The sequence below is a fragment of the Limanda limanda genome, chromosome 4, assembly GCF_963576545.1.
Source record: "Limanda limanda chromosome 4, fLimLim1.1, whole genome shotgun sequence".
NCBI classification, from domain to species: Eukaryota; Metazoa; Chordata; class Actinopteri; order Pleuronectiformes; family Pleuronectidae; genus Limanda; species Limanda limanda.
The window spans coordinates 24385749-24403176 of record NC_083639.1 but is presented as its reverse complement, the minus strand read 5'-3'; the positions used below and the strand labels follow the sequence as shown (position 1 = coordinate 24403176).

The 17428-nt window shown below is 39.9% G+C and overlaps 1 protein-coding gene across 5 annotated transcripts in view; it reads left to right on the top strand.

Moving 5' to 3' along the window:
- The window catches only part of cadpsa (Ca2+-dependent activator protein for secretion a), a 152105-nt gene that overhangs the window by 51383 nt on the left and 83294 nt on the right, over nt 1–17428 (top strand). For all 5 annotated transcript variants that reach the window (XM_061069906.1, XM_061069907.1, XM_061069904.1 and 2 more), the window contains exons 6-9: nt 2838–2959; nt 5362–5473; nt 5586–5725; nt 13603–13669. In XM_061069906.1, coding sequence (XP_060925889.1) covers nt 2838–2959; nt 5362–5473; nt 5586–5725; nt 13603–13669 — 441 coding nt within the window. The remainder of the gene's footprint in view (nt 1–2837; nt 2960–5361; nt 5474–5585; nt 5726–13602; nt 13670–17428) is intronic.

Sequence of the window (17428 nt, the reverse complement as noted above, 5' to 3'; positions counted from 1 at the left end):
CTTATTGTATTTGCTTGAAGGTTGGTTCTTGACCCTGGAAGCAGCAGGTGGATGAATTGGACTGGAATAAAACATGCCTCTACCTGGGGGCAGGAAAATGCAGTCATAGAATAGGACTTTAAGATTTCCTTTATTTTCCTGCAAAGCTGCTCTTCACTTCAATTTTCACATTTAAAACCACTGCTCTACCCTGTAGATCTTGTTAAAAAAAAGGATTGATTTTTAAATAAATTATAAACTTTGAAACTATCTATTGTTCTATTGTTATGTCTGACTATGCTCTTTAGACAGATACCTGCTTAACAAACCTAAAGATACATTGTATTAGTTCTGATGTGAAACCTTCCTCCAGGTAGCTGTAATGTCGGCTACCTGTTTAGTTTCTGTTTATTTCACCCATCCACATACTCTCATATCTCTATCATTTCTACTTAGGTTTGAACGTGTTATGTGTAACACAATCCCACACACTTATAAGGTGACAGAAAAGCCCCAAAACAATGATTTTAAGTCAGGTTGGCCTAGAGAATATCAGAAATGTTGACATAAAAAGACATGTTATTGTCACCTAGACTTTTTTTGGTTTTGAAATCAGACTAGTTAATCCTCCCCGCATTGTTTTTCCACTAGAACCATGGATGCTTTTTCAGGATTAGTGTGTGAGTGGCTGATGAGATGAGATGTTTCCTAGCTTTGCCACTGACTGACAGACATTTTGAACGCCTCTCTACTTGGCTGACAGGCATGTCCATTTCTCTATTGAACAGGAACACGAGAGGGAGAATAGAATTTCCTTACCACTCAGATGATATATGACCTGTCCAGTACCTGTGCCCAGTCTCTGTGGGTGTTTATCCTCCACAAAGATGCAATCAGAAATAACAGTCCAGACGATTATTATTCTGCCTGTTTTTGCTTTCTAGCACCCCAGAGAGAAAAATACACTTTTCCATCTCTTTCGGTATAAAAAATACAATGTGGGTGAGGAGGGATAAATTCTATCTTTTGTACAATGAATGCTTTCTGTAGCCTGGCAGCACCTGCCCACAGTTTATGAGTCTACGCTCTGGAGACAGGCTTGAGTTTCAGTAAGCTAAGGTAATTCTCTACTTTATTCAGATATCAACATTAACCCTTCAAACAATATATAAGCTCATTAATGACAAATTCATTGAGAGAGCAAGCATGAATCACTGCACAGGATTGAATGGGTTTAATGTACATAGAAAGTAGCTTTTTGTGTGAGATCACATTTCATGATTTAAGTACGAGACTGACATATTTTCTCCGCTCTGTGCAGCGAATTCTGAAAGTGGATTCAAACAGGGTGACACTGGCGTCTGTTCTCATAATTTAAAAACAGCCAGAACTGATCTCCAGCAGCTTAGAAAGCAGCAAACAAATTAAACCCTTCTGTTGAATCAAATGTTAAAGAATAGTCACTGTGGAGGCTCAAAACACACTCAACACTCTCTTGCTCTCTTCATTACGTCTGAAATTGCACAAAAGCTTGACCATCTGTTTCCTTTGCGTCTGGTTTTCAAATCAGAGAAACATAGATGCCTCTGTGGACAACCAACAACTTTAACAACACTCCCACTTACTTTAGTTTATAAGTCTGATTTAAATAGTCTAGAATCCTTCTACAGCATTATTCAAATAGCTCCTCATAAGTGCAATAGTCCCACATTGTCTAGTCACATCATCATACAATTCATCAAAATACTGCCATTATGTTACAGTTTGGCTCCGTTTATTTAATGTGTTTGCATTAAAGGGATAGTTCACCGAAAAATTAAAAGTCACTCATTATCTACTCACCACTATGCTGATGGAGGGGTGGGTGAAGTGTTTGAGTCCACAGAACACTTCTGGAGTCTCATGGGTAAACATCATTGCATCCAAATCCAATACAATTGAAGTCAATTGTGACCTCTTCTTTAGACATAATAAAACAATAGGAAAAACACAACATGCCTTTTTAGCCTTTCGTAGACACTTGGGTGACAACACAAGCAGTATGGAGGCATGTTGTGTTTTTTTGCTGTTGTTATATTATTTTGAAGAAGAGTTCACTTTGGCCGAAACACTGTGAACCACTGAGACTTCAACGGCGTGGTGGTGAGTAGATAATGAGTGAATTTTCCTTTTTTGGTGAACTATCCCTTTGAGGTCTAATGACCAAACAACAGCACGCAACAGCCTTACCACCTACAGTTTGTTTGAAATGCATGTTTTTTTTGTTATTGCAGATAATTCAGGATTATTTTGTCAATGTAGAGATGATATCCTGATGAATGAGCCCAATTCCATAACACTTAATTGGTCAAATATTTTCCTGCAAAGCAGGCATCTGCTCATAATACAAAAACGGCAATCAAAAAAATGTGTGATACTGCCACCCTCTGGTAAATAGCTTCCTTTGCCCTTTAAATACTGGTGTCAAGCTCCTCCACATTGTTCTCTGAAGGCTTATTATGTTTCTACAAACAGCCCTCCACATAATAGAGGTGTCAACTTTCACATACACAGCCTTTTAGGTCTATACTTACAACTGCACAAGTCTGATATAATGTGTTAACTGAGGCCCATAATGGTGCCTGTTAACCAGATGTGAGAAGCACCATTTCTTGGCCCTGTTATCTGGGCTTCTGTCATGCAACTCTGTGACATATAAAGATTTGCAGCTTACAACAAGTCTGTCTCTTGTTTGATGAGTTTTCTGTCTAAGTTAAGTCTGAATTATTTTCTTAATTGCCGTCCGAACATTTTGGGCCATGTAAACCACTCTCCTTCTCCCTCTCTTCCTGTGTCCAAACTATGTCTATGTGCTGCAGGTGGTGATCATGGAAGTTCAGGGTCTGAAGTCATTGGCTCCAAACAGGATTGTTTATTGCACCATGGAGGTGGAGGGAGGACATAAACTGCAAACAGACCAGGCTGAGGCCTCAAAACCAACGTATGTACAAGACAAACAGCACACACACACACACAGACACACACACACGCACGCACAATAATATAGGAATACTCCTTGATATAACACATTCCCCAGTTTTTCACCCTAGAGTACTGTAAGTGAAGTACACAGAGAAAGTGCAAATAGACAATAAATTCACCAAACACTACACAAGACCAATGCTGCAGACTCATGAAAATATAATTTATTTCTCTCCATATACCCAAATCAGTCAACATGTCGACATCGAGAATCACAACAAAACATGTCCCAGTTTTCATGCTACTACAGGAGTTTGCATAACACTGTAAGCTCAGCAAATATCAGACAAACAGAAAATTCTGTATCCAGTACAGGTTTCAATGAGGGGTACCTGAGCCTGATGCCAGAGAACGTAAACCCTCCACCGCCATGCCGAGAAAAACTCTTTGATTGGGTTTAGAAACGGAGAGTATGGTAGATAGTACTGAAAATTGTGGATGGTGTTGAAACCAGTTCTGGACCAGAGCAGAGCAGTGGAATGACACATTGTCCCAGATGCCAGTGTATTGCACCTAAGCATGTGGTTTACTGCTGTGACGATGTTGTGCAATTGGCACAAAAATGTGAGAATGTGAGGTGTGTTGTAAGGACCCATATCTGCGTGATGGAGGAGGACCCGATTCAGTGTAATGGCAGCGCAAAGGGTGATGTTACCCCCACGTTGCCCTGGGACACTGATTATAGGCCCGTGGCCAATGATAATTCTGCGTCTCCTTCTTGCTTTTGTCAGGTTGAACCCTGTCTCATCTATGGATATGAATTCATGAGGGATTTCCTCAGCATCAATCTGTAAAACTCTCCGAAATACACTGAAAGACAAGATTGTGTAGTTCAGCATAGGTCTGGTATACAGTACATTTACATTATAAAGGTTACGTGTGCAGTATGCAACATCACAGTGCTAAAGTGAACAATACATCCCTCCACATACTAATGCTGCAGCCTTCTCCTCCTCTGTGGATTCCCCCTCTCACCATCACTATTCTTCTTTTTTGAGCACAAGCTCCATTTTGATTGAAGACAGGTGAACTCAGCTGCTGCTTTTGTATAGTGCTTAAACCTGATTGGTGTGTCTATCAATAAATCAATCAATAAAATTTTATTTGTATAGCCCATATTCACAAATCACAATTCCTCTCATAGGGCTTTAACATGGTGTGACATCCTCTGACCTTAACCCTCACCAGGAGTAAGGAAAAACTACTAAAAACCATTTTAACAGGTAAAAATACGTAGAAACCTCGGAGAGAGCCACATGTGAGGGATCCCTCTCCCAGGACGGACAGAAGTGCAATAGATGTCAAGTGTAGGAAAACATCATGAGGATTAAAGCTTTTAGCAGCATCGATGAGGGTAAACATTTTGAAGGATAACTTCAATACTATACTCATCATTAATTTGTACAAATTGGGAGCGATCAGTTAAGCGATAGTTAATTAACATTAATTCCATTAATGTTAATTAACTATTTTAGTCTCTGTAATAAAATGTGATGGTCAATTGTATCGAATGCTGCACTGAGATCTAACAGAACGAGGACAGACACAAGTCCCTGATCTGAAGCTATTAGAAGGTCATTAGTTACATTTGCCAAGGCTGTCTCTGTGCTGTGATTGGTTCTAAACCCAGACTGAAAGTCTTCATATATATTATTTTCCTGGAGAAACTCACACAGCTGATTGGCTACAACTTTTTCTAAGATTTTAGACAGGAAGGGGAGATTAGATATTGGCCTGTAATATTATATATATATCTATATATATATATATATATATATATCTGCCCCTAATCTATTAGGGGCAGAATTTCTTTAAGTAATTTTGTAGGAATAGGATCTAAGATACAGGTTGTTGGTTTAGAACCTAAGATTATTTTGGTAAACTGATCACGGGTGATCAGAGAGAAGCTGTCTAAATAATGGGGAGGATTCTCAGCCGTTTATGAGATCTCTGTTGTTGGGAGGGTATTAGTGCCAATTGAGGTCGGAGATGGTTGATTTTATTTCTAATAGTTAGAATTTTATCATTAAAAAAGGTCATAAAGATATTGCTATTTAGGGATCGTTCTCTGAGTCTCTGAGGCGCGCCATGAGACAGCGAAGACGCTGCCTTTAAAAGTGTGAGGACCAATCAGCTAACAGCTCTCACCTGCGCGGATTGATCCTCTGTGGTGAGGGTACTCTCCCAGCCCCCTCACCTCCACACCATGTTAACAGCAGCTAAGCGAGTCAGATGCTTTGTGACACAGCAACAGCTCCAGAGACATCTGATCATGTCTAACACAATGCTCTCTCTCGCTCTCTCTCGCTCTCTCTCTCTCTCTCTCTCTCTCTCTCTCTCTCTCTCTCTCTCTCTGTATAGTTGGGGTACCCAGGGTGACTTCTCCACCACTCAGCCACTACCTGCTGTCAAAGTGAAGCTGTTCACTGAGAGCACAGGAGTGTTGGCTCTAGAAGATAAGGAGCTTGGGAGGGTAAGGAAAGACTGCGGTTCAAATTTGGCCTTATTTACTTACGATATTACGATATTTACTTTACGATATATCTTGTATAACTCATCAGTTTTTCCATGTTTCTCACTCCCAGGTTGTGCTCCACCCGACCCCCAACAGTCCCAAGCAGTCTGAGCTCCATAAGATGACAGTGTCTAAAGGGTGTCCAGACAGTGAGCTCAAGATCAAGCTGGCTATACGCATGGACAAACCCCAAAACATGAAGCATTGTGGGTAAGTGACCCTTAATGTTCTGTTTATTTTGATTCAGCAGGTTTTCAGAAGATGGTCCACTTTCACGGTCACCTTTTATTGGGGGAATTGGTAATAGTATTTTCAGAGTACGATTTTATATCATTGTTCACAATAAAGGTCTACAAATTGCGTGGTTAGTCAGTAATATAGCCCAGCTACCGTTTGCCACTGAAATGAAGAAAAAGAGTTTATGAGGGAGGACTGCACTGTGTGGAGATCAGGTTGGAAGTGAAAGTAACTTTAGTCTAGCTGTGACAGGAAGTGAACTGATGGGCAGTGAACAAAGCTGAGTGGATGTTGTTGATGTCTTTGTAAACTTTTGCTGCACAACAAATTTCCCCTTGTGGGAAAATGAAGATAACTTAACCTAACCTAAAAACCTAATGTAAAAATTGTCAAATTTCCTTGTTGTGAACTACTGAATGAGTGAGTGCCGCTGCTTTCGTCGACTCTGGAAACACGACTCATGTCATGAAACGTTTATCATCACAAGCATTATTTGCTGAAAAGACATCACTGGAGAGATGTTTTCTGGGGGGTCCTTGAGTATTGCAAGTAAACTCTTTTGGTTGTCAACCAAAGAGGGTGTTAGATCTTTCTCTTTACGGTATGAAGTCCAGAAAATCTATTTTGGTTTATTTAAGTTAAAGTAGCCTACTTATCATGTTGGTTTGACTCAGGAGGTTAACAGATGGATGATAAATCCAACAGTTAGCTTTGGTACCCTATAATCATCAATAAGCACTGTTTAATTGTGTGTTTTTGGTGGAGTTTTACCTGAAATACATGGTTTTGCTTCTCCCTTTTGGTGCACAGCTGTCACTACATGTACTTTTTTGTATTTTTAGTAACAGTGAATGGTAGGATGTTGTTTATTTCTTTTTTGAAAGGAATTCTTATTAAATATTTATGCAGACCAAAATAAAGCCATCGATCCCATGCTATATGCAAATGTATACAGTATAAATTGTGGGGCAAGAGCAGGGCTGGACTGGGAGAACAAAACGGCCCGGGCATTTTTTGGCTCAGACCGGCCCACATAATTAGCCGAGCACATCTGCCATTAAATTGACGTAACTTATGTCTTCTAAATGTCTTAAAGTAGCTCATATTAAAAGTACTTAAGTATCAAAAGTATCTGGTGTTGAAATGTACTTAAGTATCAAAAGTACAAGAACTAAAATTAAAAATGCAAAGTGCTTTTTATAGTAGGTCTATACAGACACAAAACAACCCAAAATGTTTCTCCTCAAGATTTATCTCAACTGACTGAAAAATTACAACAACAATATGCATATAATGTATAATTTTACCAATTTTGAACCCTAGATGCTGAGGTTCAAATAGTAATGGACCAGTGCATCTGAACTTCTAATTAACTATAAACAAGTGCCTCTTGTGTCTGCCCAAGAACATTAATAAACCACAGTATAACCACTATACTATAGGCACACAAAATAAGACACTATCTCTTATCCTATTCTAGAGGAAGTAAAAGTCGTAACAAGATTTCTGAAGGTGAACCTGCGGAGGGATAGACCAACCTCTCGCGCTGCCCCCCCCCGACGGCAAACACGCCACCGGGACCTGCACATCTCAGGAGGGAGGGGGCAGCGAGTGAGAGAGAGAGAGAGAGGTGCGCTGTGGGTAGAGGCGTGCGACGCCAACCTCCGCTGCTCAAGTAACGAGCCAGTTTGGAGAATGTATTGAAAATTGAAAATGCGCGCTCACATGTCTGCCTCCACTCGCTCATCATTGTCGAGTCCTCCTCGCTCGTCTCCCGGCGCACCTGCTGCTGCTGGGCTAGTGAACCCGGCACCACATAGGTCCGTCAGTTTGGCACATTTAGCAGCCTCCACCTCCAGAGACTTCTGCTTTTTTTCCCCGATGCGTTTTTTACTCTTATTATCCATTTTAAGTTTCTGTTTCAGCAGCAGCCCGTCCCGCGACTCCCCCCGCCAATGCCATGAGGTCCCGCCCCACCCTGGTTTGTGTTGTGATTGACAGCACTGTCACGGCTCTCTGAGCCTGTCAGCCCATGATTGATTGACAATGACAAACAATAGACCAATAATATGTGTCGATGCTGGCAACACACTGCTAGCCCTCTGTAGCCAATTGGCCGGCCCAATTGGAGGGAATTTAGAGAGGAAGAAGAAAAAAAAAAAAAACAACAACATAGCGGACCAGACCGGCCCACATTGGGTCAACGGCCCACCGGGATTATGCCCGGTATGCCAGATGGCCAGTCCACCCCTGGGCAAGAGTGATGAAATATGATAAGGATGTGTTTTCATGTGTGAGAATTTTAGTGCAGTGACAACCTTCTTAGTCATGATCTACTCATACTTTTTCACATATACAAATGCTCAACTTTAGGTTCATTGCATTGTAGTGATACATGTCTTTCTAATAGATATTTCTTACAGAAGACAGTCTAATTTGTCATTGAAGGAAACATTGGCACTAATAAGACAAATATTAACTTAACCATTAATTAGATATAAGTTCTCTTTGGGGAGGCGTCTGATGTCAGATGGTGATCATGATAGTACTACTCGCAGCTGGTTTTCCTTGTTTGGATCAGTCAGACCTGAGTGGAGTCTTCTAATCTTTAGATGGTTTTGTCTGTTGTTTAATTTGCTAAAAATATCTTGTAGTGTCCTTTGGTGTTTTTTCAACTTCTTATACCATATCAATAATCGGCTCTACGATGGCCCTGTGCTACACTGGTGACGTGTACCCTGCCTCTCGCCCAGTGTCAGCTGGGAAAGGCTCCAGTTCCCTTCACGACACTCAAAAGATAAGCATTATAGAGAATGGATGGATGAATAGATGGAGGCTCTGTGATTTTTCTATGAGACAAACTTTGGATCTTACCATAACAGATGACATGCTGATAACTCAATATACCAGCTGTACATAATAAGCCATCCCCAACATACTGCAGCTCTATTCAGTTTCACTCTGCATCGGAGGCGGATCAGACATAACTGGGAACAGCTATGTGAGTATACTTGAATTTAAATGCTTGTGGGCTGGACCCTCACAATCACAGCTGGATGTCGTTGTCAGTTGTCAGTAGCACACATTTTGTTCCCTTATCTGTCTTTCCACTTTTTTATTGTGGGAAATAATATATATTAATAAAGAAAATTAAAGAATACCAACACAAAAAACGCAAGTAAATTAAACACAAATATAAATCTATCCCATAGCTATATTTCAATGAAAAATAATTTACAAAGCAACACAACTGGGGGTGGCAGGATACTGACAAAGACGGTGGTACTAATAGATGCACTGTATGAATGTGTTTGAATGGGTGAGGTCAGACTAGAGAAGAGCAATATAAATTTACCATTTACAATGCAAATAGCAGTAAGACTATTTTGATTCATTCATTTAATATCAATAAACATATAAAAATAAAACATTTAAGAAGTGCATTGCTGCCTCCCTGTGGCAGGAAACAGTATTATAAACGGGAGCAACTGACCTGAAAATGAGGTCCCAATAATTTTCCTGTTTACGTCAGGGGACTATTTACTATGATTGACCATATCTGTTCTCATGCGAGTTAAACTGACTAACACATCAAAGGGAGAAGGTTTTAAGTCAGTTTTATGGATCTTGTTTTGGAGAAGCACTACATTAGCTTTGGGTTGGCACAAGGGAGCTGCCTTGCTTCATTACTATTACTAATAGAAATCTGGATTATTCCTAATTGGACAAGATCTACAGATTCATTATTTTTTGGACCCTTTTTTTCCTAATGAATAAAAAGATGTTGTCCGTCAATCTGTTAAATTGAGTGATGAGGACTGAGTAGAGGGAGGCTATACTGGAAATCAGTGAGAACAAACAATTGACATTTGGATGAGCTAGCTTTTTATAGATTCTATTCTGTGGGAGGTAATGATGACAGTTCATCCAGTACTTGATGGTAGTGTGGCTCAGGAGGGAGACTGGTTCAGTCACAAATCTCGAAAGTTGAGAGATCAATTACCAGCTTGGGCAAAACACTGATCCCCCAATTACCCCTGATAGGAGGGCCATTCATATACAAAGGGATAATTGATAAGCACCGGATTTTAAAGAGCTACAAAAATGGGGTCTGTCAGCAATCCGTTCACTCCATGTGTTCTTGAGTGGTGGAATGAAGCTCAGGATGTATTGTTGATACATTGATTTAGCTGATACATAAATATTTTGCGGATAAATGTTTAATTCATTAAATCAAATGACATGACTGGGTGACACTGCCACATCCTCTGTCCTTGCAAAGTGGTAGGATGTTGGTTTGCACCAGTTCATTGAGTAATCTGAAATTCTGGGAAAGGTTTGACAACGGTAAAATATTCCCTTCAGCAGTGAGTGTGGCCCATTTATAAATATCATGACATTATGCATGAAATCTGATAGCTTAGATTTTTGATTTTTGATTTTTGATTTTTGATTTTAGATTTTAGATTTTTGTTTTTTTGGTTTTGATGGATGTCTGCTGTCCTGTCTGTATTGGTTAGTGACAGGTGACATCTGAGGCTAAGTTTTGCTCTTTTTAAAAAAATGTATTTATTTAAATAATGTTCAAATATGTCGTATCTTAGTTTTTGTACAAGAAAGTCGAGTGTTGTCTCACTTCTCTAGGTGTAGCATGATTATTTTCTATTTATCCAATTTTTCACTCACGTTGAGATGCAAATGAGAACAGTCTTTTTTTCTAAGATAGCTTTCTCTGTCTGTCAAATACGTGCTGAGAGATATTTAAGCAGTTATTTATGTCCACTCTATGCTAAACAGTAACTGTCTATCTTTAAGCGGGGAGCAGGTAGATGGTTTCCTAGTCTTCTGTTATTCAAAATGTAAAGGGTTCATACTCGACTGTGAGTGAGTAAAAGTGGAACTCTGAATTAGCTAACGTTAAACATTTGCTTTCTGTTGGTTGGTAAAAAAATGTCAACTCAAGATTGGGAATGGAATACTTGAGAGACAATAAATATGCTTATTTGAGTGGTTCAACAAGACCATAATCCATATACTGTCTTAATGTATATGTGCCTGCAGCACCAGATCTGACCAGTAAAGGATGCTAGTGTAGAAATGATCACTCATCATTATCATATCTTATATATAGCAATTTTCTGTTTAGCAACTAGATCCAGAATTATAATTTTAAAATACATTTTCCATCATTGATATTTAATGTGTGCTCATAATTTTAGAGTCCACATAACTGTTATCATTGTGGAGTTTTCATAGAAAACCTCTACCTTTTCATGGACAAAGAATGCATGACAAGGTTAGTTGGCTTAAGGTTTATTAGCAGCATTACTACTTAGTGGAATTCATTGACCTTGGTTTCACCCTATACAGGTGAGCAGGACCTTCTGCTTTTTGGACCTTGATGAGTCTTTACATTACTTCTTCCAATAGCTTAGACACCAACTATCCACATGTTTAACAAATAAATGATCAACTAGAACTAGAAAAGTGAATGGCAAAAGTTTTACAAACCATTGTTTTTAAAAATAAAGAAAATGAAAAGGTAATAAGCATATTTTGTAATTAAGGGTAAAACATTATGTTTTGTAAGGTCACTGTGACTTTTGATCAGTTGTCACTTGGACACAAAGATAAAGTGACTATGTTTAAGTTGTCAAAGTTTACAGTGACCTTTAAATTAATATGGAAAAAAAGGATGGAGAAATATATACACAGAAATTGCACTGGTTGGCGGAGGCATACAACCCCCCTGGCCTTATTCTAGTTCAAACATGGTACACACTTGCCAACAGAACCCTCTGGCATATAACTGTGCACCGAGAAGCACAAGATCTGAAGATACCACAAAGAGTTAAAGAGAAAATGTTTCTGTAAACATTCATCAGGGGACTAACTGTTACTAGCAGCACTCTGATCCTGGACAAGGGTTACCACCAGTGGGCAGTATAGACACTGGCAGGGCGATAGGATGGCAAGTTCTTAGTCTCAACACTTAAACAAGGTCACTACTTTACTTGTTGCTTGCAAGGAGTCCATAGTTTGTGAAATTTTATTCAAACTCAGCGAGGGGGTTGTTGGCATTCTTGTGGTGTGAGCGTTTGGATCTGAGCAAAGTCAAGATCCAGATTTTATTCAATGAAATTTGATTTGTATAGCTGCAAATCATAACATGCATTATCTCGAGGCACTTTGTATGGTAAGGTTGAGACCTTACCAGATGTTCTTTTACAATAAAAGCCCTCTACACTTCCACCTCCTTCTGCATCATGTTTTCATGTAAGACTGCTGCATTTCTGAATAAGATAGTGATCATTTGCTATTTGTTGAATGTGAAAAAATAAACGATTTAATTAGTAAGTGTTGCATCTTGCTCATGTTATGTCTGCTCATAAACCTCCACTGGCTACATATGGGTGCCACAGTCAGAACAGATTTAATCATCTAGTTCGTTAAAGCTGTCTAACTGTACCGAGGCTGTTCTCCTTCACTCAAGTCGCTTTGGATTTTGTAATTACGTTTTCTCCTGTAATGGTAAATGGACGGTTACTTTACAGTTCACATTCACTTATTCACCCACACACACACTCATACAGCACTATCTAGCACTTGGGTATCACTCATCCCATTCACACACTGACAGCACAGCTATCAGGGGCAGTCTGGAGTTCAGTGTGTAGCCCAAGGACACATCAACATGGAGATTTGAGAAGCTGGAACAAACCATCTGATTTGTGGACAACCGTCTACAGCCGTCTATAGCCGCCCCTTATCAAGGTCCCCTTACCTGCAAGTTCCATGTGTAGATATAATGTATTCTGTATGAGACACATATACAGGCTAGTGAAAATATCAAAGTGATTTAAACTGGGGAGGAGCAGGAGAAGAAAATACTTCAGTTGTTTTAAATTGTACAATTAGACAATGTGTGTGTATAATGACCCATGTACTCCATATTACTACTGCATTTTTCCCCCCTTACTGGACACATCATTCAGTACCAGACTGTCTTCCCACATGAGCCCCATGAGCAGATGGATTTCTTTTATTTGGTTCTGTTACACAAACATGTTTCAACAAACCCTCTAGCCATACATACATGCATGCATACTCACATACATGCATTTCACACAATTTCTTAAATCACTATATGTAATAATAATCATCACATTTCAAAAAAAGTTGACCTAACACCCTTTTAACTATATTGATCTAAATCAATCTAAATGATAAATGCGGTTTGGCAATCTGACAGGGTCGTGCTTCAGACAGATCCTCCCATCTTTGACGGAGGATTTCTGAAGCTCTGTAAACGTGATTGTTTGGGTCTACGTCAGCTACCTTCTTGCCTGGTAACTTAATTTGGATGGACAGCCAGTCATGGTGGTCCCGTAGTTCTCTTGGAAATGGCTTTATAGCCCCATCCCGATCTATGACTTCAACGACATCATTGTTACCTCTTGTCGCTGTCCAAGTCATGTAGCTGAGACTTCATGACTTGGATCTTGTCTAGACAATAGAGACATGTTGGACGTCAATCAAGTACTAGACACATGTCAAGAATGTCAATTAAAACAAACCTAAATGGTCTAAATGCTTTTTTAAATGTAATATTTAGGTTTCTTCAAATCTATGCACTGCAGCACCTGTGACTGACTGCAGTAATGACGTTTAACCAGGGGGTGTCAGTAGATGCCCAACACTACTACTTCATTAATCCTTTATTTGTAACTACAGCCTGCCATCAGTCAGGGCAAAGCTGAAAGAAGAAAAAAACCTAATCCTGTTCAGCTTCATGAAGTGTCATACAGCAATGTCCTTTGTCTAACTGAATGCTTCTTTACATCCCACAGGTATCTTTGGACCATTGGCAAAAATGTGTGGAAAAGATGGAAGAAAAGATTCTTTGTGCTGGTTCAGGTGAGCAAAGCTAATAAAGTTATGTTTGCAGTGGATTGCTCCCTTCTACAAAAGCCACACAGTGTACTGTATGGTAAAACACAAACAACTACACTACATGGATACAGTACAGTACAGCAATATTAAAGTAAATAAGGTTCCTACTCTCCGAGGAATGACATACATTTCTGATGAACCTGCAATTGCTGAGGATGGGAACACTGAAGGTTTTGGACAGATTGTTGTTTTGTTTCTGATGCAACCAAACGTGAGACAAATAAAACCGGACACAGCGCTTATCCTCATCATGAGCCCTGCTGGGTTTTGTTTTGTTATATTTTCAAAAGAGATGATTTGGCAATCAATCCATTTGTCAGTTGACAAATGGAATTAACTGCAACTATTTTTGTTCAATTAATCAATTTTCTTTGGATAGGTTGTTGACTGTAAGATGGACAAAAAAAGGTCATTAGATATATCAACCTGCACTAGTAAATTGTAAAGGACATATTTCACCATATTAAAGGATAGCAAAATGTTGTTTTTAACACAAAAAAATTAAATGACAGTTAACTGCTGCCCTATATAGAGCCAGATGATATTAATAATTCAGAACTTAAAACTGTGGCTGAAGGACCAGAAACGTTTGATATTTAAAAGTGCTTTACATTAATAGAACCATGGGACAAGATTAGGATGTCTAACAGAAGTATACCTGCACAGTAGGATTGAAGTAATTTTTTTATTCATATTCATCTGATTTGATTGACTTCTACGTCAAAGTACTATTTCGTCAAACTACTTAACAAATTAACACCAACCCTAATGATGTGATATGAGTCAATAAATAACTATAACATTTTTGGAATCCAGGAATTCTTTTTCATTTTATTAAATATTGTGAAATAGGGCTTATTTTTTTGACATTTTGCTGATTTCACATGGAATAATTCAAAGATAAAGTTTCGTAAGGGAACTCTTGGGCAATAATGAGAAGCTACTTCACTGTTCAGCAGTTGCTATTAATGTGAGTAAATCTAATCAGATTTTGCAATCAAGTAAAACAAAGTTGTTTTCCTCAACAGTAAAGGTGACTGCTGCTAAACTGAGCTTTGCCCTGAAATAAGTCAGGACTGGTTGATGAATCCATATTCCTAGCAGCAGTGTTGCTCACTCTCATGAACGTAAACCTCATGACCAAATTCGGACTATAGTGAATGCACAATGAGCTCCATAAGCAGATCACATCCAACGGAGAACTAGGAGCAGCCGTCAACATGAGCACTGCTGTGTTACTACGATGTTTCAGTGGCCACATGTTGTGTATGCAGTGAGAAAGAAAGATTCTGCCAAGCTGTCAGAGTAATGATGGAGAGGACAGGCAGGCTTTTGTCAGGAGATGTGTGTGTGTGTGTGTGTGTGTGTATGTTTGTGTGTGTGTTTGTGGATGGTGGTGTAAGCAGCCATTTCCTGGTGGGTCTGCATTAGGAAGTGGGCAGCGGGGGTGGGCTGGGGTGGGGGAGGCTTGTCTCTTGTGCATTGGAGAGGATATGTCTCAGAGCTACAAGTTGACAGGGGATTGACAAAGTCGAGTGAACACTAGCTGGCCTAACACTCGCAGCTAGAAAAGCCTGTGTGCCGCCAACTTGAAGCCTCTCATTTGCTCCCAGCTAAATATATAGCAAGTGACAAATACTGGTCAATAGACATTGTGTGTGTGTGTGTGTGTGTGTGTGTTTATGTCTGTTTGTGTATGTGCATGGATGGATTTGTTTTGAGGAGCAGACACACTATCTGGTCATTGCTGTGTGTTTGAGTCGTTGCTTTTTTAGAGATGCTGTATTGTAGATATATTCAGGATTGCCATTTTTTCCTTAACTCACTCTGTGTTGTTCTTGTCAAGTCTTGTAGATATGTCCTGTCTTTGGGGATTTTATTTCCCAAGTCTGTTTTTATCTTTATGACCTATTTACTTCAATTGATCCGAAATTTGGATTAAAGTTTGCAGAATCTTTCAAATCTCTGGAGACTGATCGTCTACTATAGAGAGAGAGAGAGACAGAGTGTGCTTAGTGCATTATGGGACATCTCCAGGCAGGCCTCTTGCAACCAGGGCTCACCTGAGCCAGCACTAACTGTAAGCTGTCACTTTTACAAAGACAATTTTCCAAATCCATTTCAGACACTTTCCAGTGATCCTTCTGCTGTGCCACAGGAAGGGGGCAGTGAAACTACAGTATGATGTTTGTCAAGTTTAAATGTGAAAAATGAAACATTTTACGTATCACAACTTTTCTTGATACTAATAGGAATTGAAACAGATGTACACCACCACATATGGCCTTTTCTTACTTCTTCATCCACAACTCTTCTTCTCTGTCCTTAGATCCCCTCCTCGTCCTCTTCTTCTTTAGTTCATAATCAGTACAGTGGTTGTGTCCTGAGCCGCCATTTACAGCATTCAGGCAGATTACAGACGTCCAGTCATGCTCTTGGTGGACTGAATGTAATTGCACAGCTGTCCTCATTTTTCTTTATCTGGCTTTAGATTCAATTCAATTCATTTGAATTCATCTTAGTTTAATTAAGTTCTAGTCATTTTATTGAGAATACTTGATTTCTATCCATTTAGGTGGAATTCTTTGTCTATAATTTTCTATTTCATTCAATTCATCTTTTATTGACTTAATTTCATCTCAGTTGAATTCACTTATCCAATTCACTAAAACAATTGGATTTAGAATAAATGCAAGTGATTTTAATTTACCTGCATACGTTTTTTTATATTGAAATCAACATCAGAAGAAATCTTAGATAAAAAAAATATACAATTATTTCAGTAAGAGATACACATTTCATCTGCACAGACAGAATGAATGAGCTGTTTGAGGTATGCACTGCATATATGCAAGTCCACCACATGTCAGGAATCGGATACAAAGTTTGGCTTTTAGCCACTGAAGTTTGTTTCCGGAAAACATATGCCAAATCATCCCCAGTATTCACATCCATGTGTTTCCTGTAATGATGTGAACATAAACGACTGCAGCAACCCCCTCTACTCTCTCTCCCTCTCTCATTCTTCATCACTGTCTCTCCATCTCACCTCTCTGCTGACTGACAGCTGGAAGAGAGAGAGAGACACTGGGAGAATGCGGCTGGTGTTTTGGGGTATGGGTGGGTGGGTTTGTGGGGGAGCGGGGGGGGGGGGGTAGTTTAGACTCTGATTTGCCTTAGTGGTGTCCTGGAGGCCAGGGAGCTGTTTGAGAGTTGGTCCGGTTCCCTCCATCCCCTACTTGGCCTCAGGTCTCATCAGGGCTGTCGTGAGGAATCTCATTTGTCACACACATGGAGGGGAATCCAACACACACACACACACACACACACACACACACACACACAGGATACAGCTGCAGCTAAAGTGAGAGCTGCCACTTGCAGCGGCAGAGGTGGCGACAGCGTTGGATTGGCCAAGCCTGGTGATTTGTGACGACAGGCTGGTATGACTGGCAGCTACAGTAGCAGCAGGCAGGACACAACCAACAACAGAGCACCTCCTTTCTCATAACATAGTTACGTTTCTGTCTCCAGAATAAGGGAGAGGCGGTGGACTATGGGCAGAAAAGGTCTCTGGTTCGTCTCTGGTTCGACTCCACGGAGAAACAACAAAAAGACGAACCTGGATTGATCTGTCCAAAAATCCTGTCTAGTGCCCCTGAGCAAGGCACCTTACTCCCCCAACATCTGCTCCCCGGGCGCCATACACGGCTGCCCACTGCT